At 40.1% G+C, this 27,999-nt stretch overlaps 1 protein-coding gene across 1 annotated transcript; it reads right to left on the reverse strand.

Annotated features, from left to right (window-relative positions):
* Positions 1-156: 156 nt before the first annotated feature.
* On the reverse strand, positions 157-27,997 carry pip4k2aa (phosphatidylinositol-5-phosphate 4-kinase, type II, alpha a). Its single transcript, XM_080050131.1, has 10 exons — positions 27,061-27,997; positions 15,277-15,374; positions 15,018-15,114; positions 13,110-13,262; positions 12,436-12,582; positions 11,883-11,921; positions 4,384-4,497; positions 3,462-3,699; positions 3,004-3,107; positions 157-2,925 (listed from the first exon to the last, which is right to left on the reverse strand). Exons 1-10 carry the CDS (start codon positions 27,199-27,201, stop codon positions 2,845-2,847), a joined length of 1,212 nt encoding a protein of 403 aa, XP_079906257.1. The 5' UTR covers positions 27,202-27,997; the 3' UTR covers positions 157-2,844.
* Positions 27,998-27,999: the final 2 nt, after the last annotated feature.

The following is a 27,999-nucleotide window of genomic DNA, read 5'->3' on the forward strand; positions in this document are numbered from 1 at the left end:
TAGAGAGGACAAATACGTCAAAACACTATCACGTCACACACACACACACACACACGCACGCACGCACACACACACACGTTCTTTACAGAAGAATGATGGATTTGACTTTACTGAAGCAAAAACGGATCCACCATATTTAAAATTTTAAGACAGATATTCCCTTTTTTTTCTCGGTTAAAACACAATCATAAGAACGGTTGGTTTTGTTGAACTATGGGAGGGGCTTGAAAATAAAGTGTGAAATAATGCATGTCAAAGTAAACACCCTATTATTAAAATAACCTTTTACCTTTTGTTTTTAAAAAAAGAATACAAAATATAAAATTAAATAATTTTGGAGTATATAAAGGCACACATTTTGCACAGTGTATACAATGAAAACAGTTATTAAAGCATGGTAGGGATTATTTTTTAACGCCGAACAGCTCACACATCGGGATTACGTGTGTGGGGACATAAACAGCCAACAACACAGACTAGAGAGGGAAAAGGAAACTTAGTCCTGTGACATGCATTTTTTTTAATTACTTTTTAAATTTTTTTTAAGTACATCTATAGTTAGCATTGTATAAATTCAAGCAGTATCATTCTTCATTTACCACTGCACCATCATTCATTCCTAAGGGTGGCTCACTTTTCTTTTTAAATACAACTATATTTCATGACTAAAATCCAATGTAAAAATATAAATGTGAATATAATCTATGATATCAAAAGAAACATATCGATGATGGAAGCTTTTTGCATGGGTAAGAATAGTCAAGGAGGACGACTTTACTTGTTTTAGTTGGTTATCCAGAAGTGATACACAACGTCACACGCAGCACAACAACTTTTCTCACTTACATACGAGTATATTGCATTTCCCTTGTTAAGACCGTGTCAACTAATTGGGATCGTATTCGTAACATTTGGTTCCTTTCCTCCTGTGCAAAATATACAAAAAGACCTCAAAACAGAAACATCATTACCACATCAATTCATTAAACCTGCCAAATTCAAACACAGATTAACCACCTATTTAAAAAAAAAAAAAACATACGTTAACAATAAGAACACAAACAATGACTCACAGATGAGGTTAGAGAAGAGAACCATGCTGTTGGTATTAACGACTTGACAACACAACGTCTTTCCATCTGCAGCCACTCTTCCCAACAGCCCTCCTCACCCTTTCTTTTCCCTCCCTTTTTTACAACTTTTTGAACACTGACACACACACACACACATGCACACACACATCGTTTGCCATCATTGGGTGTGTGCTGGTACGATGCCGGAGGTAAACTTCCCTGAACGCACAAACAAAGTCACACTGTGGCCTGGTCCCAAAACCCACCACCACCACAGACTACTGCTAAAAAAGGACCGGAGAGGTTACGTTTACAAAAGCCCTGTAAACAGATCTCATCCAATAATATTGCAGTAAATTCCTCCCAACCAATCCCTACAGTAAGAAGTACCCGTAGTGAGAAAAAACGGCGGAAGAGACAGGATTTGAGTTCAGGCCTCGAAAAGATTCCATTTGTACGAAAGCAGAGTTCCTTTTTTTCCCTCGTTGTTGCAGCGCGCGTAACAGAACATGAGGAGCTCCTAACCTCTAATAACAAATAAAAGTGCAACATATTTGATTTTACTCATAAGGTGCTGATGGCAATAGATAAGTAAAGGGCTGTTGATGTTTTTTTTTTTTTTTAAATGTGACACCCTTTAACGAAAGATATAACTGACTCTTACTCACTACAGCCACACATGAGCGTCCGGGTCATTCCCTGCCACAGGAAGAGAAACCAGGCCTATACGTTAAAATGCCCAACGTTCAGAGTCAAGTCAAATCACACTGTATGCTCCAATTCCCTTCTCTTTTTGTATTAAGGTACATATCTTTCCCTTAAATCACTGCTGTGCAATACAACAAAGCCAGAAGGGACAAAGCACTGACAACCACTGAGTCACAGCTAGTGCTGGACAACAAGCGTTATAATTTACTGCAACATTTGAACTCATTATCATCCGTGCTGCTGATAAGTGTTTGTTTGAGTGTGTGGCAAGAGGATAACCCAGTATCACAAATCATTACCATAAACAGAAGGAGCGAGAGGGGAAGGGGAGGCGTCTAAAAGGGTGACTGGTGGAGGAGAAACCCAAATGGGAAGATTGGTTTGGCTGAGTACATGTATAAGCATTTGGGTATGGGTCTGGCTGTTAGCCTATTGGAAGACTGCTTCCTAGTTCCTACTTCCTGAAATGAAGCAATTGCATTAGGGGAAGCTCAACACGAACTTCCTCGTTATTTAAGCCTTCTCTTTTTGCAAGAGGGACCTGCATTTTTTGTGCCATAATCGGACCTCTGCTTCACGCATCACACCCTCCTCTAGCTCCCCCTAAACATCACGACGGAAACACGGATACAAACAATGCAGGGTGCTGGATGTTGTATTAAAAGCAAAAAAAAAAAAAAAAAAAAAAGATGCCCTATTCTCACATTAATAACCATACAGACAAAACAAATTATTTATATAAAAAAAACTTAATGACTTAAACACTTGCTTTCAACATCCAAAATAACACATGAACACAGGAGAGGTTAAATGTAAACGAATGGTGAGTTTTTTTTAGCTGCAGAGCGTGGCACCCCCACTGAAAGAGAGCGAGAGAAACAAACAGGGAGATACGGGGAGAATGAATGAGGGAGAGTAATACAAAGCCATCACAGCACCTTATTAATTCAGCCTCTCGATGTTTTTTTTCTCTCTCTCCGTCACTGCTCTTCCCCTTCTCCCCACTTGCCCCTCCCCTTTCCCACATGCCTCTGTGCCCCCTCCCCCAGGTCACTCCTGGAGGCTATGACAGGATAGTGGTGATGAAATCGTAAAACCTCTTGGAGTACTGCTCTGGGTTCACTGTGGAGATCTCTGCTCCAGCCTGTAGAGGGACATATTAGTCAATATTATACTTATCAAAAGCTTGTTTAAAAGGGTTTGGGTTAGTGGAGTTACATACCCCATGTTTGACAGTCTTGGCGGCATGGGCAGCCTTCTTCTTGGCATCGTAATGCTGCAGAATGTCTATGACAGCCATGAAGTAAACCTCCTTCCTGGGAGCACCTGGTGTATAAAACAAACGCAGCTTGAATGAGAATCTACATATTTGCACTATATCATGAAAGGAAAATTTAGTTTTGGAAAATAATACCATCAAAATATTTCTGAGAGTAGCAGCTCTACAATGTAAACTACCCAGCAGGGGGAGCCCTCAGTACTGTATTATTTTTTTTCCCTACACAAATTAAAATTAATACACAATAACAAAAAAACAACCAGCATTGTTAATAACATGTATGCAACAAATTAATAAATCAAATAATATAGTACACGTTCAAAAGGGGTATGAAGAAGTTGAAAACTTTTCTGGTCCTACCCCATCTGAAAATAAACACACACACACACAGGAATACTTACTGTCTTTGCATTTGATGGCGTACACGTCAATGGTGGGATCAAACTCTCCGGGCGACATAGCCTTGCTGCTGTCCAGGGTGTTGCTAGGGCTGTCGGGGGGCGTTCCAATCGCCCCGTCGCTCTCTCCCTCCTCGTCCGCCTCGTTGTCCTCGCTCTCCACGTCCTCCTGCTCGGCCCGCTCCACGTCGTGGATCCCCACCAGCAGACTGTAGTCCATCAGCTTCAGCTGGGCCAGGAACTGAAGGTAGGGAGGGTGGAGGAAACACAGAGAAGAGCATGAATGAGCATTTTTACAACAGGGAGATGGGAAAGAGTAGAAAAGAAGGGCAAGTTTAAACCAGTGGAGCCAGAGAAAGAGAAAAACATATTAGTACTAACAGAAATGGGTGACACATAGACGGTGGTGGGCTTTCTTCTGTAGTTTACAGCAAGATTTTCTTCCGTAGAATATGTCAACGGACAGCTACGCCTTTTAACATAATATTCTTTAAAAGGTGGAGTCAGTGATTCTAGAGAATGCTTGTTGTCAAAACCACTTCCTGTCAAAATCAGTGAATCTTTCCTCAGGATCCACTGCCTGTGTGTACTGTGTGTGAGCTGAAACAAAAAAATCCAGTGTTTATACTAAGCCGAGGCTCTGTAAACGGGTATGCTAACAAAGGGGGTCCACTATAGTAAGTGACATGCCTATTTACAGAGGCTAGGCTGTGTATTAAAACTGGAATTTTTTTCAGTGCACACACAGTACGGACAGGTAGGGAGACATTCACTGATTTTAAGAAAAAGGGATTTTGACAACAAGCGTTATCCAGAATCACTGACTCCACCTTTAATACATTACGAGTGCAGTATGGAGTGTTAAGCTGTGAGTTTGATGTTAGTGTAAAACTATTAACAGTATGGTTGAATTGTTTACACATACCTCCACATCTTTCCTGAGCTTCTCCAGGAACATTTTCTTGTTCTCGTCGTCAATGTGGATCTTCTGGCCATCATTGATGAAGTCATTGTCCTTGTAGGTGGGCAGCTCCTTGGCCTGCCCATTAGTATTGGAGATTAGCAACCAACCACATACATCAAAATGATCACTACAATTCATTAGACTGTTGTTCAAACCTGAGAGGCCTGATACCACAGTCAGCGGTCCTGGGCAAAAAGTGACAGAATTCTGGTGCTTAAATCAAAGTGTTCTTGTTTTAGAAAATGATAGACTGTCCATAAATATCAGTCCATCCAATTACATAAGCTCAACTTTTAAATATATATGAATGTTATTTTAGATAAAAAGTTAAGAATGAATTAAAAAGGAAATCTTTACTGAAAGCAGTTACACCAGCATCAGGTTCTTCACCCTTTTCCCAAGACCTAAAATATACTGTTCATGTCCTAACATAGCTAAGGCTTAAAGATTGCATTTAAACTTCTTGTCCAACTATAAGAAATAATGGCAATTTCAAAACGCACAAGGACAAAGATTACTTCTAATCTTAGAAATGAGTCATGTCAACAGCCTGTTTAAATGTGTCTGCTTGACAAGACCATCACGCATGTTGAAATTCCCTGTTGACATAAATGAGGCCTTGAGCCTGTGGTTTGTTAGATAAGCCTGTCTGATTCAGCCAAATACAACATATATTTCTTTTGAAATGAGTTGGCTAACAAAGTACAGGCAGTCTGTCCAAACCAAGGCTGACCTCCTTTTTAAGATAAATTATTTGACGGTGTGTATAACAGTTACATGCAGCATGCTCACAGAAGGGTACAGATCCATCTGATACACCGATTTGCATAGTTTCCATATTGTTTACACAATATATTGATAAACCACTCCATACCATGTAACGCAGAACACAGAGCTTTTTTGTTTTTGTTGTGTGTGGCACATTGCACACAAGTTTGGACTACTTTTTTCAGTGCATCTGGCAGATCCATACACTTTGTGACATGAAAAAAAGGACGCCCACTAACTCAAAAAGCCGTGAAACATCCCGGGCTGGTCTCCGAAAAGCATCCCATTCATCATAGTTTGATATTAAGAGCATCAGTATATCCCTCCCTGAGGCATATTACTTTGTTCATCCAAGATGCGTCTCGGAAACCAGACGGTGGTTTGCGTCTATACTATGAAGTTATCGTATAACTCTGTAAAGCCAGCGTAGTGCATCGTTGTGACGGATTGCCACTATTCAGTTCTCCCTACAAGGAGAGTGTCCCTTACAAGGAGAGTGAAGCAGTTTCCTATTTGAGTGTCTATATCTACTGGGATTCATTTTCTTCTTGACCTGGCTGCTGCAGAGCTGCCAGCAAGCCTGTAGGGGGTGGAGGTGTTATGTGAGGAGGGACGTGTGGACCTAGTTATTATGAGTCACTGAGGAAAAAGAGAGCAGGAAATGTGGTAACAGGGCAGCGGCGGCAGCTACAGCAGTTTAGAAACTACAGTGTTTCTATGGCAGCAGGAGAAGAGCAGCAACACAACAGCACTTTGTGTAGCACTACAGAGTGAGCCTGGACATCACACACCGACACACACACATACATACAGACATACATACACATACAGATAACACCTTCACACTGGTCGGTGACGACAAGAGTACATTTGAGCACATATATATACAGACATGGACCTCCAATTTGAGATAAATATGGGATGTAAGAGTTGCTCGACTCAGAATATAAATGCAACAGAAAAAAGTAAATGAGGATGCAACACAAGGCTGACCGCAAAGAGTGAACATAACCTGAACGCATTTTTGCAGGCCTGTCACCTAAACCGACACGTCAACTCTTACATTCGTCCATCTTTTTACACTTTCATTATCAACCCTCTTTTATTGCCATGTCAGACATTCAGTCTTTTTAACCAGTTAATTACGTCTTGTGCTTTCCTCCAGACATAGTACATAGGATCCTTCTATTAACTGGCCATCTATTGATTTTCTCTATACAAATGAGTGCAATGAAATGTGTGTTTAGTGGTGCACTGCATTGAAGTAGTAAGTAGAAAAACAGAGATATATATTAAAGGAAGGGAGAAAAGATGGGTTTTCGATGAGCCTTAGCTGTCTTGCTGTCTCAGAAGGACAAAGCTATGCCTTTCTGTAGGATTTGTGGTATGCCAACGCTGCTAGTTTCAAGACCTTTGAATGCAGGTAGAATTATATGGATATTGTCATGCGTTGATTCACCCCCAGCAGCACATTTTTGATATGCAGTTTGTAAATGATGAGCTTGGACTGTGAGAATTAATAGCAGAATTTGTCTTAACTGTTTATTTAGCATCATTATGTTTCATTATTAGTTTCTTTCGAAAAACATCTAACAAACGTGACTGATCTCCTCGACTACCTATTGAATAATGCCCCATGGTACCTGCACATCTTCTGCCAAAAATTATCTATACTGTTTTTGGTCCTGCTGTGGACAGCGTTCACAGGTCGGTTAATGTCGTCTGCTTATTTAGAAGGTACTAGCGAACATAGTGAGATGTTATGTAACTCACTAACATTTTTTTTTATATAAGTAAAGGAAGTTCTCCTTCTGAAATACATCATCTCCCCAGTAATGTAGCATGTATGTACTTTCTCTTTTTCCCTGGTTTTGATTATTATTTTTTTTTAACCACACAATTTGTCCTTCCCATTCATGTCGCTACCTTAGTCTTCCACTTATTACTCTCCAGTGTTTGAGATACTTGTCGGTGCCGTTGAGTGAATGGTGGGAACAGAAAACAAACTGTCTGTCAAAACTAAAACTGAACCTAGAGACAGGTTGTGGCAGAAAGTGAGCGTCATGGATGAAAAGTGTGCAAAATATGTCTGTTAAATAACAGTGTATCAGCTTGGAGAAGACGAGGAAACGAAAAGGCTTCGGCATTACAAATAAAATAACAGTAGAAAATAAGATTGGTTTAATAGATCATGCCTGGTATATGAGCCCTGGTTCTCTTACATCTCTTACGTGTTTCATGGCGCAGTAAAAGCGCGTGGCAATCCGCAGCGTTTGCAGCCTTTGCTGAACGTTGCCAGATTTGGGCCGCGGGGGCGCATCCTCTGGTGGGGGCTGCTAGAAAAGGGGGAGCGAGGTAGGGAACGGTAGGGGTGGAGGAGAGGAGAAGAAAGGAGAGAGGAAGGAAGTTGGAAGTAAAGGCAAAGAGTTTAAATTGTAACAGAACACAATTGTTTTTATTTTCTTCAAATTGGTGGAGGGTTGGAAAGGGCACCAACGCGACAGATACGCGACACCAGTCCATGTATCTGATGTTTATAATTCTTAGATGTCTTTACAATGGCTGGGTCAGGAAAGTGTATGTCAGTGTTCAACAGGTGCATACGATGGCCATGTAACTAAATACGTAGCGATGTTTGCAGTTATTCCATTTCCATGCTTTTATTTCATTAACCAGTAGGATTTTAGACTCTGACTAATTCCTTGCATTAACACCTGCTAGAGAAAGGAAGTAACCTGACAGTGCTATTTTAAGGAGACTAGGTGGTACTGTAATACTATAATATTTAAGGGTTTGCAATTACTGGATAAGGGCCAACAAATAAGAATAGTGGCTGACAGTTAGTCACACCAACACATTAAAGCCATGTGCCCCCACTGGAGATAACAGCTGGTGCTTGTGTGAAGCAAGGGAGGAGAGTAAACAAAACAACATAGCTATTGAGCAGAAACCCAGTGGGGATGGGTGCTAGTCAACAAACCAAGGTCAACTAGAAGGCATCTAATAACATACAATATCACACTAATCACATACACCAGTTTAGTGGATCAATGTCCTTAACGGGTCATGGACATTTGTTGTTGGTGTTGTGGTGAACCACCAATTAGTATTAATAAAGAAACTAATATGCTCTGATTTGACTAAGCAAGACAAAATGTACCTATTTCAGACTATATTTAAGAAAATTCAGAGTAAACAAAACCTCATTAATTAATAGCTTGGTAAAATGCTGTACTTAAAACGTGTCCGAAAGCCAATTGCTGCTGTTTGAAAGCCAAAACATTGAGACAGCATCTACATGAACCGCAAAATGTGTCTTATGAAAAGCGAAATAAATGTTAAATGTTGGTAGAACAGAACATGTCCACTGTGTGCAACAGAATGGGGTTGGTATTCATACGTGTTAGAAATAACGTAACCTTAAAAAGGATGCAGAAAAACATTATATACCATGCAGACGCATGCATGAAAGGGAGACAGTCATGCAATCAGGTTGCTTGTTGTTTGTGTGTGTGAAATTTTTTTTTCTTTACACATACACACAGTACCTTCCGAACAAAACACATTGGCATGATGCACCCTCTTCTTCATTTGACTGGCCAACTATTTAACTGTTCATACTAGCTTGGACTAGCGTCAGTGTAGTGTACACATTCTGGACTTTAACTACAGAATAATTTAAGGAAACATGTATTCATAGACACCCAGCAGTTAAAGCTGGGAACTGCAGGTGAATTTAAGCATGCATGCATGTATGTGTATGTGTGTGTGTGTGTGTGTGTGTGTGTGTGTGTGTGTGTGTGTGTGTGTGTGTGTGTGTGTGTGTGTGTGTGTGTGTGTGTGTGTGTGTGTGTGTGTGTCTGCGCAAAGACAAGGAGAAACCAACATGTCTCTTGTCAGATCCTTGTCTTTTATGTCTGAGCCTAAGTTGTGCCTCTGAAATCTGTTCTAAGTACAGTATGAACGTGTGTAATCATGTACTGCTTCCTACATGTGAGTAAGAACAGTGAAACGCTCCACTTAGAATAGCAGAATAATGCTTACTGTATTAGCTGCATTTCAATGAAAGATAAAACAAACACAGAACAGTTCTCGCAGTCTAACAGCGACAACTTTATCAATTTGTTAGTTCAGAGTCAGTGGTAGTCAGTGTTGTAAAAACATCTTCATTCATGTTAGTTTGGCAAAAATGTATCTTGATGTTTCTTAATCTCTATTGCTAGACTGTAATAGGTGTCTCACACACACACTGCTGCGCTGCAGACAAAAAAGGGTCACACTGTAGGCACACGTGTGTAAAATTCTCAGCTGATTGGGTTTTCCACTTGTCTGTTTTAACCCCAATTAGGTTTTGTTTTTTCTTCCGTTTACAGTAGGCTATATTTAGTTCAGGGATTCCCTGAAGTCCTCCATGGCTCACTGCATAGGGCCCCACGGTTAAGCCCCTGTAAAAACCGAAGGAAAGTTCAATCCCCTCTGGGTCAAAAACTATGACACTTGCATATAAAACAAAACATTGTTCATGGTCAGATTAACCTTTGCAGAGTGAAATGTGGAACCAGGCGATCTCTTCGGACAACCATCCCCTTACAATACTGCTGAGCTGACAGGTTCAATGAACAGTACTCCACTCTAAGTCACATTGTTCAAGGACGCTTGAACAGTCAGCAATTTCCATCACTCAAAGTCAAAATCCCTTCATCTATAAAAATTATATTGATTACAGTATCTCACAAAAGTGAGTACACCCCTCACATTTCTTCAAGTGGTCAGTGTACAGCTTGTATAACAGTGTACATGTACAGTCCCCTCAAACAAAAAAATAAAAGAGTGGAAGAGGATTCCAGTGGCAACCTGTGAAGCTCTGGTGAACTCCATGCCCAAGAGGGTTAAGGCAGTGCTGGAAAATAATGGTGGCCACATAAAATATTGACACTTTGGGCCCAATTTGGGCATTTTCACTTAGGAGTGTACTCACTTTTGTTGTCAGCACTTTAGAAATGAATGGCTGTGTGTTGAGTTATTTTGAGGGGACAGTAACATTACACTGTTATATAAGCTGTACACGGACTAGTTTTTTCTTCAGTGTTGTCCCATGAAAAGATATAATGAAATATGTGAAGAAATGTGAGGGGTGTACTCACTTTTGTGAGATACTGTATATATCTGGTTAACTATCAATTCCAATTGTTAGCTAATACAATGTTAAGAGGAAGCAAAGGACCTTTACAATCTCAAGTGACACAATTCATTTTTGACAGGTGACTCAGTTGAAGCAGCCAAGAGTCAAAAAAGCCAGTCTCACACAAATAGTAACATTTCCATCACCAAGAATCACACAAAATCTATTGCTCACATAAACTGCAGACACACACACACACACACACACACACACACACACACACACACACACACACACACACACACACACACACACACACACACACACACACACACACACACACACACACACACACACACACACACACACACACACACACACACACACACACACACACACACACACACACACACACACACACACACACACACACACACAAACTGCCCTGTCAGAAAATACAACATACACAGGACAATTTAAAATCATGAGACATCAGATTGGATAAAGCTCTACACCCAACACATACCCAGACACATTCACACTCTCTCTCTCTCACACACACACACACACACACACACACACACAACTCTCACCTCTTTCACACAGACAGCAAGCAGGGGAACTGATGGAACAGCAGAAGCGAGGTTAGAGGGGATGAAGCAAATTAAAAGAGACACATATAGCGTGCGGGGGCTAGTAAGGGAATGGCGTGATGAAATAGGTGCTAACTGAAGGGGATGGATATTTGCTACTGTCATCCTCACCCAAAGGGAAACAAAAGCTGACACCAAAGTTGTGTTTCCTTGGGCCATTTGGGGGAAGACAGTAAAGCCTGGAATGGTTTGAAGCTGTGTCGGTTATTGAAACCACTGGAAACACTGTCTGTCCTCGCTCTCATTCTTTCATAGTATACATGGCTTTTAATGGACGTGGTTTTCTATTTGAATAACCGACTCATTTTCAGTACATGACATCAGTGTTTAAAAATGTTCCAGAACACTTTAAATGACCTTGTTTCCCACAGGAAAAAAAGACACCAGAATCAAGGTGTCAGCGATGTGCAAGTGCTATGGAAATGCCCATCAATCAATTCACTCAGACCCTCAGTGGTCAATTAAATGGACAAGAATAGTTTTCCAGTCTGCTACAGTACGTGGAAGGTATTATTAGAGGAAAAAAGCCATTGTTCACATTTCCTGATTCACTAAAATATAAAAGCTTGGGGATAGTTTCAACTTGGAACATTAACAAGTTTGCGTGTTGACTTGCGACAAATGAGGTGTCGGCGTGGATTTATACATTTGTAGCACATCAGCTCTGAGAGACAGACGGACAAAGGCAAACATTTTACAGAGGCTGGTGCATTGGATTTTTTTTTATATCATGACGTTTCAATCTATTGCTATGCTAATTTGATGCATTTGTTTTCGTTGTTTTTAAATTGTAGCATTCCAATTCATTATTATTGACTCTTTTAATCATACATTAAGGCTAAGAGGTCTGTTCTGCAGTCTATACTTGTGTGGGAATGTAAAACAGTGGATCATGGCTCTCGACAGGTTGACTCTACCTTCTCTTTGTCGCTTGCCTCTCTTGCCACGGTGGAACCCTAAAAAACAAAAGAAAGGGAAAATGACTCCCTGTAACCCAGTTGTCACTAAAAGCACTGGAAAGCCTCCGTTTAGTCTTCCCCTCACCTCCCTTCTTACATTCATTCCTGCAGATACCTATAACCATTGTGCATGTCTGAACACAGAATCTATCCCAATTAGGAAGGAAAGGCACAATGGCTTAAAAAAAAGCTTAAAATGTATTTGCTCTGTTCTGAGACTAGTAACCGGTTGCTGTTAACCATGTTTCACAACCCTTAGCCAAAGGTTAGTTATTTTGAACAAACAACCAAACCTTGTTTTACCAGCTTTGGGTACTTTCACAATTGATTTGAATGAGCTTTTATAAAAACATATTTAAACTACATGAGCCCCTCTTGAGGAAAAACTAAAACATCAAATTCACACGATTTTCCCTCTTATTGGTGCAGTGCAAGTTTATTAGATTATATTTACACAATTTCTTCTAATATTCAAGCTCTATCTGATCACTCTCCTGTTTGCCCAACCTACCTTGAGATCGTATTTCTTGAAGACAGACAGGCGGTGGGAGAAGACATTGCGTGTAACAATCATGTAGGTCTCATCTCCATCAACAGTAAGCCGGTAAATCCCCAGAAACTGAGGCAGCAGCGTGTTGCCATGGCACTCCACGATGAACTACCAAAAGAGAGGGAGGAATATGAATTTATGGCCCTTTTTGTGGACACAAAAGTGCCTGCGTTAAGAGGGGCGACTGAAAGAACTAGAAAGAGAAAGGTTTATAAAACATTATCCCCATATAGCTTAGTGTCACCTTGTGATTAACTACAGGGTTATAAATACACAGGAGCGCTCTTAACCTACTGCAACAGCTCTCCTGGGAAATCGTATGACTATGTACCCTGACACTTGAAATTTACTGACCAATCCAAAATCAATAAGTAGTGCACAAGCTGTAAAATGGCATCATTATGTTGACACTATGCCATGGAGCTTTAGAGGGGAAAAGTGCTGTGTCAGTTTGTTATGCAGGTAGACGAAAGCAGAGAGATTAATATTAAAATTCTGCATTTGTGGATACAATGTTGTCCCATTTTGTAGAAGCTGACTGAGGGAATGAGAGAGAAAGTGTCTCTGATGTGCTAAGAGATTGATTTGGTTTCAGATAAAGGGTATTGGTTGAGTAGCGTGGCTGTTATTATCACCTGATGGTATTTCTTTAGAATGTTGTGCATCTCAGCCACATCCTCGCTGGTGATGGTCTTGATGACGTAGCGCTTGTCATAGGAGGTATGGAAGCGGGCCCCACTCCGGCCCTGGGACTCACTGTTCAAGGGAGCACTGCGGGTCAGAGAGTTCTGCAAACACACACAGAGCAAAGAAAAGAAGGGAGAAATAAAGAGCATGTTTATCAGGATGGACACAGCACGATACCATCAGCTTGTCACCATGACTCTATTGACAACCCTTGTATGTGCATTATTTGCACTGCCTTCAGAGAGCCATCATCATTACGTATAAGTAATCATCACATACATTTTTTATTCAGAGCCCATACCACCATGTTTAAACAGTTGATTGTGTAACTAGATTTTCTCAGGTGGCAGAAAGGTTGAAATAGCTTGCTCTCCTGGTGTGTTTGAATAGATCCCATCATACATCAAGTCCTGCATCTATACCTTGTTGTTGTGTGACCACCTCCCACTCTCCAGTCTAAACATGTGGGGTTCTGACCTCTGTGCCTGTGGCCTGTCCAAACCTACACACAGACGCAAACAGCTGCTGACCAGACTTTGGAGCTCAAAAGTAACATGATCCAACACCCCTGGCTCAATGCCTCATTCTCAGAGAATTCCTCATGTCCTCCTCTGCCTTCAGTTTCCTCTCTTCAACTCATAGCATCTATTTTATTTAAAAGGTGCAACCTAAAACAATTGTGAAGCAGATATCTTTCTGGTGGTTAGACCTTAAATTGGTTTCCTGGTAGGTCCTGCTTTAACATTGAAGTGGTTTGTGTCACAGGCTGAAAATGTTTAGGAGGCCCTTGGCCCGAGGCGGGCATAGATGAAAAGCTTTCAAAGTAATATCCGAATGTTTTTTGTTTTAGTTAGTAATTTCCTCCACCATGCACTTATCATAATGTGGGGGGAAAGGTTAATCTGTTTGCACTTCAGTTACCTCCCCCAAATTTCTTTTAATATTTCTATCAGTTCTCATTAAAACTAATAATTACTCCTGCATGTTGTGACTGTTTGGTTCTTTTTCTATTTGTTTTTATTATTTTGTTAGGGGTGCCAGGTCTCTCTCCTGACGTACAAGATTGTTAAATTAAGTTATTTTAAATGACCATAAACCCCAAACCACACACAAGGACATACACAGGCCTGCAACTGGTGGTACCCATTGAATGTAATGAGCAATATTACCGATGCAATTACAAATAATAATACCAACACTCTGGTTTCAGAGCAAGCACAAAAAACAAGTACTGAAGGAACCTATTTGACTAGTACCTCATGTAGGAGAGCAGCTTAATTTTTAGAATGTCACAACATTCCTTTGCGCTGGCCAGTGTCTTAACACCCCCGATTGCCCCGCTCACTGCAGCCAGCCGAACCCTAATGTAAACATGTGAGAAGGACAGCTGCACTGAGCTGGGACTGGACGACCTTCAAATACTGCCAACTCATGGCCTGCAGTGGGAATTTACTAAGGAAGAGTGGAACATAAAGGAAGGCTAGGACTGGGCATCAACAAAAGAGGGAAGGGAAAGAGCGCAATGCAGCAACAGTTAACTAGTCGAGACTGTAATCAAATTGGTCTTGGAATACCGGTAGTTAAAAGTGCTTCAGTGTGTTTGTAGCACCAGATGGTGGTTGTAACTTTGTTTGAAGGTGCTGTACAAATAAACGTTATTATTATTACTAGTATTAAATATACAGGATTCAGATACATTTAAGGCTAATGTATTTTTGTACAATCATCTAACTGTCTTTTAGTAGCTGCCTGGCACTCTAACATAGGCACTTCCCACCAATCTAGTACTAAAATGATGACAAAAGAAACTAGATATCTGACCCCAAAGTAGTAGTAATGTTGCTAAGCTTTCATACCAAGAAGTCCTGATCGTCAATGCCAAACCTCTCTCTGAGGTTTCGAAACACCAGAGGGCAGTACTCCTTGAACTTGAAATGGCTGGGCATGTTCTCCCTGGGTAGACAAAAATCATCATAAAACACAGATATAATCGTTTACAAGATGCTGTAGGTCCTTCAGAATACAGTATTTATATAAAAAAAAATACATAACGTATTTTATAGTGTTTTACTTTTGTGACATACATACATAATCATATACTTTAAAAAACCTTACTTGTTGAAGAGGTGGTTGTCCACTTTAATCTTAGAATAGGCCTTGAAGTCATCTGGCATTAGCATGATGGGAATCTGAACATGGCTTAACTCGTTGATCTGGACAGAAAGAAGAGAAAAAACAACACACAGAAAAGAAGATGGTGAGATCAGTGATGAATCCAGGAATACCAAGAAGTCGTATACATTGCAGTTAAAACACAAGCCACAGCACAAAAAAGTTAAGAATAAGAAAAAAAAGGGTCAACAAAGGAATGTTGTAGATACTAGCTGCATACATCACACGTCAACTCAAATAACCTTTTCACAACACAATATTATTCAGCCCATAAAAAAGCTCCAACATCTTCAAAAAATCTAAAAGATCAGTGGAATGGATGCTACATGACAAGAGGCATGGGAAGACATTCGATTCAATGTAACAGAATGCATATACAATGTACAGAGTAGACATGTATTTTGTTATGGTAGCCTATTATTGGTAAAAGGGTGAACAAATGACATGATTAGTATCCCTTATCCAAGTTAACCATCTGAGATGTATACTATATGCACGATTAAAAGCCAGAGTTATAGGTCACTGCGGAAGGAAAGATTATCTCAATATCCTGCAGTCTGTGATGCACTGCTATTTTCTAATCTTCTACTTGGAGATACAAGAGCAGATAATCACTTCTTATTCCACGAGTCATGACCCTTCTCTTTATGTGCACTTCTCATTAAGTGCACTTCCAAATACAGTTTGTTGGAAAGTCTAGCATCAGCTAAAATGAAGCACTCATTTCTTTTTTCAATGTTCCATCGTACTCTCTTTTTAGATGAACTATGTGCTTCCAAAAAATTAGGACAATTTAAGGCAGAGTTGGGAAACCTTCAACTTAATAAACGGCTGGGGCTAACTTTGAGTATCAAGTGTGATGATGTATTTATAATGACACGTTTGAGTCTAACCGTATGAATGGATCATAATTGAACTAGTCAGTGTGGTTCATCAGGTGAGTTAGACTGTTTACACTTAAATTATTACAATAGATTGAAAACGAAAAAAATACAGAATGATTTAATAAACCTTGCACACTGAATAAACGGCAGGGCAACAAAACACAAAGTAAATTACAGGAGTTCCCATTTGGAGCTGGCCATGCGTCACATTGCTCTAATGCTTAAATCTGACATTTGTTATGATTCAGGCACAGCTTGATACACATACGGTGTGTGTGTGCGCTTGTGTATTCACTGTTGGCTGCAGGCATGGGTTCTGGCAGCCAGGTGGCTTGAAAAACCTATTAATACCCGTCATTCCACCAAGAACAATTGTAAGGCAGGTGCCCTGGATAAACTCAAAACACTCAACTTTGATTGACTATGACATTAAATCGTGAAACGTGTATGTTTTCATCCACAGTTATGTCCCAAATGCACTAAGCTTTATACATTGCTCACAGCTAGGATTGCGCAGACGGACAAAGGGGGCGGCGTCATATCACGATTCCAGCAGCTGCCATAGAGGAATATTTTTTTACCACTGGGGATTGACCATGGCCCTGTAATGCTGCAGGAGTATTACAGCAGATGGTGTAGAGTAGACAACGGCCTCAGCATGACTGACTCACCCATGAAAGCATTTGGCATACTTCAGATGGCCATTAATAAGTGGCCTTTTAAAGATTTAAGTTTACTTTAAACATGTTTGTTATCAATGCTCATGATCTTGTTGGAGACCAAAAAACACACTGCACGGTTTAGACTTTAAATAGAATGAAAATACCTCTTGCCAACTGACCTATAATATTTTAAAAATAAATACTGATCCAATTGCTGTATTTAGAACTAGAGTTTTAAACATTAAGGATTGCAGAGTGGTCTGTAAGAAAAAGCACTTCTGCAAGTTCATTGCCCTGTCAGAGAACCGTGGCTAGTTCCCCAAACAGCAGCTTCTATTCTAAACTCTCTCTCTGTCTCTCTCACTCTCTCTCTCTGGTCGAGTGTGTAATCTGTGCCTTTCTGATTTTCCACTGGCCCACTTTAAATGGGCTTAATTTTTAATTTCCGTGACCGGGTAGATGAGACGGTACTCAGGTTGTCGACAGCAGTGGAGATAAGGCAGATTAAATGTATGTATTATTTTAGGAGATAGTTGTGTAATCAGCAAAAGTCATAGCCCAGTTTAGCCCAATTGTCCACATATTAGTGCTCTTGCTGAAAATAATATCCATGCAGTACTGTTGGTGCCGTATGTTGTCATTTCTAAATTGGATTGAACTGGCTCACTTCTAGAGCAAATACATATAAAACACTTAGATGCTTAGAAGCAGCAAGTAGCCCATATGTTTGTATCAGACAAACTTAAATAAATCCGACTAATCCACTGTAAAAGTTAGTGAAATGCTGAGAAGAAATGCTACATTCACAGAATTGTTTCTATTCAAAATTAGGACTCATCAATGAATAAAAGAGAGCACTCTGCCCCACTGGCTTGACTGGTCATATAGAAAACAAATCTCAATGCTGAAGTCTGCAAAAAAGCTTGTCCAGCGGTGGCCAAAGGTCTGCTTTTGTGCACTACTCCAATTTTGCCCTTTCACGGCTCAGCAAACATGCACAAATTGAGCACAGTACAGTAGTGCTTCAAAAACAAAGCTGTTTACTTTGTGTAAAGCAATCTGATGCCATCTTTATAGACAGTTATACCAGAATTCAACTTGAATGTCCCTGTACTCTAAATATCCTCTTTTCTTAGCTTCTAAAGCAAAGGGAAATAAAAAAAGAAGCAGCATTGCAACATAGAATTGGAGTGCATCATTAACAGAAGATAGATTAACAGAAGGAGACACTTTCAGGAAGGGAAACCGCATATCTTAAGATAGAAGAAAAATATGGAGGAACATCTTTGTTAAAGAGACAGAGCAAGTTCACAGATGCCATATCTGAGTATGTTTCAGCGTCCCGGTGTGACAGGCACAGACTTCACAGTGATGCTATAGCACAGATGCATCTTGGGTACTCGGTGGGGAGATGTCGCCTAATCAACAAAGCTGTGTTTCACACGACGACAGGGACAATGCCGGATCTTACCAGGCAGGCACACATGCACGTGTACACATACCGAGTGGAGAAAATATCTATTGGAGGTCTAATAAATGTATTTTCTTAAGGAGGCCCAGTACACAGTCTGCATCAGTTTGAAATATCCCCCAAAACTCACAATTTTACTATTTGCTTTGTGGCAAAGGTTCCTGTTCCTGCATTGTCACTTGCTCACAATGCTGTGGTTTCAGTGTCGTCAATTCACTATCGACTCAGAGGATGGGACAACTTTTTTGGGAGGGGGGACAAACAGGTTTTACAAGACAAATGATAACTCAAGATAAAAAGGAGAGTTGGTAAAACTGTGTAAATGATAATGGTGAGAGCCATAGAGGGAGAGAGACAGAGAACAGCATATTTATGTGATACTTCCCATTGGTGTCATTTTACGGCATTGCTCAATGTTCTAGTGTCAATTTTGAGGGGGAAATGGGACACTAAAAATTCATAAAAAAAATACATAAAATTGTTGAGAGCATTAGTGAGTCTCAGAAGCTATTTGATTAGTTAGTAGTTTGAGTAGTTGAGTTTGAAAAGTAGTAGTTATTTGGTTATAGGATTGTACATACATAGCACTGATTTGACAGTCAGCTGCTAAATGTTTTTGTAGGTGCCTACATATGCAGGTGTGACTAATCCAGTACATCAACATGCCCGTGCCATGGACTGACCTATTCACATTTAATGAAAACGTTTTGGTACTTCTATTTTTATCTGCTGATCTCTCATCATAATCATTTCTATCTTTAGCATAGTGTCGCTCTTGTGTTTTGTTTGAATGAGGTGCCTGCAGCATATCTACTACAGCTATCAAACTGCAGACAAATTTTTACACCACCACTTCCTGTTTGTCTCCATGGCGATGAAGACTGGTTTTCCGGCCCAGAGTGAAGCAAGTGAGCGCCGTTTCTCCATTGGACAGGAAGTTGGTGAAGAGAGCGTGCACTGTCAGCAGCACAGCACAGAGCCTTATCTCTCTCTCTCAACAATGACACAGTTTGATGACACACACGTGCTTAGTTAGCAGATAGTTAGCTCACCGATAGTTTTGGCAGAAGTGAGATTTTACACCTTTTACTTAAAAAAATTGGATATAGCCTACTAATATAAAGGATTTTTTAATTCTATTTAAGTTGGACGTATAGAGAGGTAAAAGAAATATAGTGGTGGTGAGAAACCTCTCCTAAAGCTGGAAAGGAAAGAAGCGAGACTAATCAGGCCTGGCATTAGGATGAGTAGCCTGAAGGGAGACATATGAACAGGGAAGCTAAGACTATCATCTTTAGTATCTTTATTCACCTCGGATGACTACCGGCTTGCTATAATTAGAATGTGTCAGTGTTAAAAGTCATTACAGTGAGGAGGATGTCAAGTTTCTCATAAAATATATCAGATAATTTCAAAGATGACACTTTTTTGTTCCGCATTAAAATCACAGTCCGACAATATCATAATCTCTTTAGACTTTCTCTGATACAATATTAAAAAATGTATAGATACGAAAAATGTGTGCCACATTTAAAGCCAAATGCTTGTGCTTGGCTGGCGCCACGTACAATGCTGATTATTATACTGTGGACTCCATGGGTCACTTACTTACAATGCTGTGGTTTCAGTGTCGTCAATTCACTATCGACTCAGAGGATGGGACAACTTTTTTGGGAGGGGGGACAAACAGGTTTTACAAGACGTCACATGACAAGAAATGATATCCCAAGATAAACCGGAGAGTTGGTACAAATGTGTACTGTAATTATGTGATATACTTCCCATTGGAGTCATTTTACGGCATTGTCCGCAATGTTCTAGTGTCAATTATAATTATAATGAGGAAATGGGACACGTGCTCCGACAAAGGCGCACCTCGATAGCTTGGCTCATTAGCAAGCCCTCCATGCCTATTTACAAAATATTACATTCTAAATGGCTCTTATTAAAGTGTCATCCAGATTGACTAATTATGCAATTAACCAACATGTAGGGGTGTAATTTGGCAAAAGCTGTGTGCTCCAATCAATGCCGCACGGAAGCATTTAGTGCAGTATCTTCTATGAAGGGAAAGCTACGAAACTCATCAACATACGTCAAATTGTTTTCCCAAGCAACATAAGCACGCACACACACACACACACACACACACACACACACACACACACACACACACACACACACACACACACACACACACACACACACACACACACACACACACACACACACACACACACACACACACACACACACACACACACACACACACACACACACACACACACACACACACACACACACACACACACACTAATTGAATTTACCTAAAATCATCAGGCTTCCACTTTTTAGGAAATGGTTCACAGAAACAAACTAACCACTGAGCTTAAATCAATTTAGGATTTGTTGTACTTGCTGAGTGAACACAACATGACATTTATGTATGATATTCCTTCCTATACCATAAATATAATCATATACTGAGTAGATACACCCATTTTAATGACAATGTGCCCTTTAAGAGCCAGATACTGGGCATCAAAGGTCACATATAGCTGTAGTAGATTGTATTGAATGTGGACTTGACCTTTCCCTGGCCAATTAACAAGACCATGACCTCATCCCTTGGCCTGTTTTAAATCCCAAAACCATTCATGGTATGTCAAAATGTTAACAATATCCACTTAAAAAAAGAATCCAGCTTATCCTACGATCCAACTCAATAACCTTTTAGCAGGAAAAGCCCTGAATAAAAACACAGCACGACAATGGTATCTGGGTGTGTACATGGGGGATTCACTGGCTAGTCCGTAAAAAGGAAAAAAGCACAAAATTGGAAATTGGGTGAATATCAAAAAAGGAGATAATGGGAAATGTGCCATGATCAGTATTTTAATGATCAATAAATCTGAAATCTCAAGGTAATGCCTGATCTCTCCGTTAGGCAAGGATTTAAATAGCCGAGCAAAGCACTTTGTTCAAGGGATTTTGGAAACGACCTAACAACCTTATACTATACAGTTACACTTTTTACTACCTTTAGAGAAGCTTTTTAATGACATTCTAGGAAACGTGAGTACATCTGCTTGAAACCACACACATCAGCCCTCTCACAACTGAACTAACATATGACCATATAAGCCTGTATTATGATCTAATTCGGTGAAGAAACTTTGACATTTTCAGTGTTGGGGCTTGTCTTTACTTCTATCAATTCGCTTACAACCTCAGAATAGAGGTCAGCCATAAAAAGGACACACTGATGATTAAAGTGGAGCAGTGGTTAGGTAAAAAATGGACAGCTGCATCTGTGTGTGTGTGAGATGTCTCTATTCACTTATGACATGCACTAACGACTCATTCAAGCTTATTTCAGTCAGTGTTAGTCACTAAAGTACACAAATCCAGGTGCTGAAGGAAGGAAATGTGTGTTACCAAGTCTTAGATAAGATTGAGCTTTATTGTCCCAGAGGGTACAACACAAAAGCCTTCAGATATCGACAATGCATAAAATCGGGTTGTGGCAATAAGTATTCATGCTCATGAAACTACAGTAGACTATGCCTGCTATAACAAAACCTAAACAGTGTTTAACTCAGACAAATATTATTCAGCGTCAGCATTTCCTGAGGTAATAAGTTTAGCATATTCCTATCCGTGTTGAAACGCTAAATGACGGAGGACTAAGGTTTAAAAAGGTCAAACAAAAAGTATAGCCGGATACACATACATGCTGATAGACAGCGCTATGAAAGGTCAGCTGTAAGAATATAGTGGTGTACTCCAAGTGAGCAACAAATAGGCCATATAGTATAGGCCTATCCCTTGGGGTGAATCAAGCTGCTCAGCAACATGTCACAATGCATTTGGGCAAATAGTGTGCTAAAGACACAGGGACAAACTCTATGGCATTAGGACACACGCTAAACCACACACACAAGCACAAGCAGGTATTGTTTGACAGGTTTAAAACATGACTGGAACAAAACCACTAGAGTTCCTCTATCTGCCGTTGCCTCAGGGTCCCAGAATGCAAAGCTCTGGCTTTTCTGTTTTCCTGACCCATAATCATCGCACATATTAGCCTGTAGGTCACTCCTACACATATTTATAGAATCCCCCTCTTATGCAATCCACAGAGCCAGACACAGCTACTGTGAGTCAGACAGAGGCTGCAGGACACAGCGAAGAAAGTGGAGTGACAGGGGCCAGTGAAGAGAAAGGGAGCCACTATACTGTAGACTGGATGACACAGAAAGGGGGCAATGACAAAAATAGTGAACGAACCTGCAGCATTGTGAGAACACAAAGAAAAGAGTGGCACTGAGAAAAAAAACAAAGACAATTAAATCCAAGGTAGCGCAAAACAAAAGGGATAGAAAGACTCAAATCTAGACCTAAATAGAATACCTATAGTCTTCAGGAAATCTCTACACTACATATTTTTCCTAATATTCTCTAAATGATAAGAAAGAAAGTGATAAAGACTTGATATCAATACAAATGTAAACAGAGACCCACAATGTAATTAAAAAAAATTAATAACTGGACGATAATGTAACAAAATGCTGAGCCCATAACAATTATTTTTTGCCCATAAATGTAAAAACTGAATACGTTTTGGGTCACTTATGACATTCTGAAACCTGAGTAAATTATTTACCTCCTAATAGCGTCATTTTTTTTTTTATAACATTATAGAATCAGCCAATAATTTATGGAATAACGGTGTAAATGCTTCAATGTAGAGAGAAGCATCAAACACAAATGTCTCAGGCAGCTCTTACACAAGCCTCTCCCACTATGGAATTAAAAAAGGTCAACACAATAATGATCAAGGACAGGGGCAACAGCAGGCGGGGAGCTGCTGGACTCAAAGCTATATGATGGAACTTTGACAAAGCAGATTTACAACCATTGACAAACCTGCTAAAAAAACACACACATTTGGACACCTTCTATATTCCAAAAGGCACTCAGACACCCCAAGGAACAACACACACACACTTTTTTGAATTACAAGCTAGGACTTTATACCTAAACACAACTCCTGACTGAGACTCATTGACAGAACACACTTTGAGGCAGCCCAATCATAATTTGTGAACTCTATGCAGCAAGAAAAAGAATCCTAGAGATAGAGATTTAGTAATGTCATGCCATGTTAAAAGCAGGAGATGTCTTTGTAAGGATGAGTTTGAGATTGGTTTATGTAGGCTTTAGTTCCTTTGTGCTTTTGTACCCACTTCAGTATCTACGAGCAAGATTTCCACGAGAAAAAACTAACACCCACATTATTTATTTTTTTAGCTTTGGCCTCAGTCAATTTCTGTAAAACCATGAGCTGTGTAACCTATTCAGGCTCTGAGAGATGCAAGTGCAATTTAGCATTGAGATTAGAGTAAAAAAAATAGGTTACCTGTCAAAGAAGGTTATTTTTAGTAGGCTGCTACACACCTTTTTGGCACACACAATGAAATTTCATAACGCATGTCCCTGGCTTTTCATAGCCATTACACTAGGATAATTCTGAGAGATGTACAGTGAATATCCTGGAGCATATAACATCTCATTCATTTCTAAGAATCGTGCTAATCCATTTGACTAATTCTAACATTTTAGCTTCATTAGACAAATAGAGAGAATAGAGAGACTATCTGTGGATGATGCATTGTCTAGAAGAGTACACTAACCATGTTCCCTTTTACGGCATTTTGCAGAACATGTGCCTGTGTGCATGTGTTTGCATGTTTTCTCTGCATTCTCAGGCCTTCCCCTACCTTTGAAGTGTCCTGTTATTTTCAGGCTGTGTCTCCTACTACAAACTGTAGAGCAACTTTACATTAACACATAATAACCCCAGTGCAGCCTTCACATCCTCTGGCAGTAACTCATTGGCCTAAACCACGGTGACCTGGCATGGAATGTCATTTTTCTGTTGCCAATGGTGAGTAGAAAGAAAGACCTTATCAAGTCATAGAGAATTAGCAGGGGAGGTAGCCTAAAGGCATACGAAAGGAAATGTGCTGGCAGCCAGAGTTATGCAATCTGAGAGAACAGTTTGAACATGCAAAATTCTCCAAACTTGTGAAGGTTTTTATGGTTAAGAAAGTACAGAGTGGCACTATTTTAGTCAACAGTTCAAAGAGAACTGAATCAGACAGGAGGAGCCCGGGTTACTCACTCTATTGGACAAACACATATATGATCTAAATGATGCAATCCATTTAACTCGGATTAAAGATTTCCAAATAAACTCATAACAAAACATTGGCAGTGTCTTGACAGACACACTGCAGCATAACTACACCATTCGGAAGGGAGAGTATATGTATGTAGAGCTGCAACGATTAATCGACGAATCGATTATTAATCGATTACTAAAATAATCGCCAACTATTTTGATAATCGATTAATCGTTTCAAGTAATTTTAATACATTTTTTCCAAATTCTCTAATTTCAGCTTCTCAAATGTGAATATTTTCTGGTTTCTTTAATCCTATTATGACAGTAAACTGAAATATCTGTGTGTTTTGGACATAACAATACATTTGAGGACATCAACATGGGCTTTGGAAAATTTATCAAAATTTTTCACCATTTTATAACATTTTACGGACCAAAACACTTGTCGATTAATAATCGATTAATCGAGAAAATAATCGACAGATTAATCGATTATCAAAATAATCGTTAGTTGCAGCCCTATATGTATGTGTTTTATATAATGAAATTTGGGCTGATAACTGATGTCATTATGGATTATAAAATCAGTCAAAGTGATAGTATCAATGTTCATCCTTCTCATGTATTTGAAGTGACATTCAAAATGTGAATGATTAATAATCAGTGCTACATAGCTGCATGGAGGTAAACCTCTTAGCATTGACTCTCAGGCTTAGCATCCCAGCCCAGGTGACTAATCTATCGACAGACAACAGCTTAAATACAGAATAACAGCTTTGGATCTTTAGCTATCTTGGCCTTACAGCAGGCTATCTAGAGGATGCATAATCCACACTAAACGGTCTCTCTTAACACTAGGCCAAAAATCAAATGCTGATCATGTCTTAACTGACAGAGCTAGCGTGCTTATTAATGATGAGCCCATCATCATGTGACCTCAGTATATTGTGTCCATCACACTGATGTCAATCAGGGATTCTTCAACCCAATACAAATGGAGTTAGACAAAATGGACCAACCCTCAGTTAATCATAGATCAAACAATGTTTGAATTTTAGAATAAGGTGTGGTGGTAAGTACATCGTTTTTCAGCCTCCAAAAGGCCATATCATGCAGGCACAACTGCTGGCACATTAGCCAAACACTTTAATATTACTTGATATGTCAAACGGAACTTACTCTGTCTGATGTCATAGGATGATGTACCAAACTGCATCAGCAAAGAGAAACAGTGGCTATAATAACTTAAAACATACAAACAACAACAGCCCATCTTTGGCATGCATTCTTGACTTAACCCCACTGTTGTGGGATGTTTACAGTGGTCATTTAGTTAGTTTCACACTGTTTACATAATTTAATTCAGTCCCCTTTTAACTAACTTCAGATGAGATAAGGCGAGATGGAACTTTATATCCTTAGGGAAGTTGTTAGAAAATCAAACTCTTAAAACGGCAGTGGTGCTCCAAGCTTAGTACAAATGAGTATTTATCTGACCAATTGGCTTAATACTAAATCAATATTGGAGCTTAATTGACAAATGTTATAATGGCAGTAATCAAAAGTATTAATTAAAGCAGCAGCTGTGGCCTCTACCGTTTCAAACTGTGCATGAGTTAGCTAATCACTGCCAAACCAAAACCAAGCAGGACAACCACAGGCTGTCACCAATGAAGAGCAAGAAAACAGAGAGGCACTCTGCATCAAAGGTTCAAAAATATAAATAGACATTTATATACTGAGGCAATAAATGAGTAATGCGCCTCCTCACTCACTTACTGCTCAGCTCTTATGCTTACATTTTGGAAAGCAGTTCTCCTCAATCTAAAGCACCAAATAAAACCTTCAGTAAACAGACAGGCTTTACTGTAATAACTGTGTTCTCATTATCAGCAGCAAGATGATTAAAGGATGAAAATAAATAACAAGATTGAAGAAGCAAAGGAGTTTTAACAAGTACTCTAGATTATAGTCCATTGAGTATTTTGATTGAGCACCAATGTCATTGTGTGTTGTAAATCCTGTGTCTATAAAAGGCTTAATAGGGCTACTAGTCTGGATTTGATGCCAGCATTATTTGCATGTCCTCTCTCCGCTAGCTAAGCAAGTAGTGCTCTCAAACCTATGAGTGCCATATCAGTGGAAATATCCAGTGAAAGGAAGAGAAAGAGAGCGGAGAGATAAGCTGCCTGTCTTGCATGGGAAGATCTGCTCTCTCATGACACGGGGCTCTAAGAGCTTATCCTACATGTGCACAACAGGAAGCCAAAGAGGAGTTTTGTTGTACTAAAGGTTTCTGAAATCATCCTGACTAAATATTTGCTAAACCAGTCCAGCACACAAATAGTTCTCACATATTTTCAGTGACAGCACAACAGCCAACCGCTGGACAGCTGTCATCTCGTATATGTCAATCAACTGCAATGCCACAAAGCCTGACTGATGTGGCACATAATAGGGGTCGAGTAGTAGGACGTACATAATAACTGTAAATCATCTGTAGATGTAGTTCTGACTCACCGAATGGTTGACTCCCCACATAAGCACGCTGAGCAGAGGGTCGCTGGCACGGAAGAGCTTCACTTTCTGAGCCACGAAGTGCTTCTTCTTGGTCTTCGTTTTGCTGGCAATAGCCGCGGCAATGCTGCTCGCCGAAGCCATCTTTTAAGCAAACTGGCTGGTTATTGCAGTCTGTGTGCGATAATCTTGACACGAGTGTATTCCCTTTAAACTGGCACAGCGGCCACCAGCTCACGACTCAGTAATACTTAAGATATGCATTTAGCCAGCTTGCAAATCAAAGTGTCCAAATTCTTATATTTCATTCAGCGGTCCCACACAGCTCGGCCCCCGTTACCCCCGACAAGGACTAATATGAGAAAAACTCGGTGTGTTCAGGCTAATACTGCTGCTCTCCTTCACCTAACAGTCGGCCGCTTCCCTGAGCCCACATCATAAGTCACCTCTCTTCCTTCCTTGACTGGTCCCGAGCTCTCCGCACCCCTGCGATGTGAGCTCTCACTGAGCTGGCGTTAGCATACCCAAGTAGCTCGCTAGCTAGCAAGCGTCAACGATAAATTCCGCAAAATTAATAAACGTATAACACAGGAAAAATATGAAGCCCCGTGGCAAGAGAAACACGGCCTATAACTCAGCCTTAGATTTTTTTTTAAATGTCACATTAATGGTGTCGAAATGCTAAACTAAGCGCTCTTGACCACCAGCTAACGTCAGTCCCTCCGACCTTCGCTAGCGAGCCAGCTATGTAACGTTAGCAAGCCGACGGCACGAAGCAGACCCAGACCCCGCTCAGCAGCTTGTAACTATTAGCTTGCGGGCTAACTATTCACATCAGCTAGCTAGCTGCTCTCAACTAGCCCTCCTACGCGTTGGTAGTCAGCCGGTGGAGATGACAGGGCTGTCAGTGCCCCGTTTGAATGAAAACGCAGAGCAGCAGTA

The sequence above is a fragment of the Ammodytes marinus genome (assembly GCF_949987685.1).
Source record: "Ammodytes marinus genome assembly, chromosome: 21".
NCBI classification, from domain to species: Eukaryota; Metazoa; Chordata; class Actinopteri; order Uranoscopiformes; family Ammodytidae; genus Ammodytes; species Ammodytes marinus.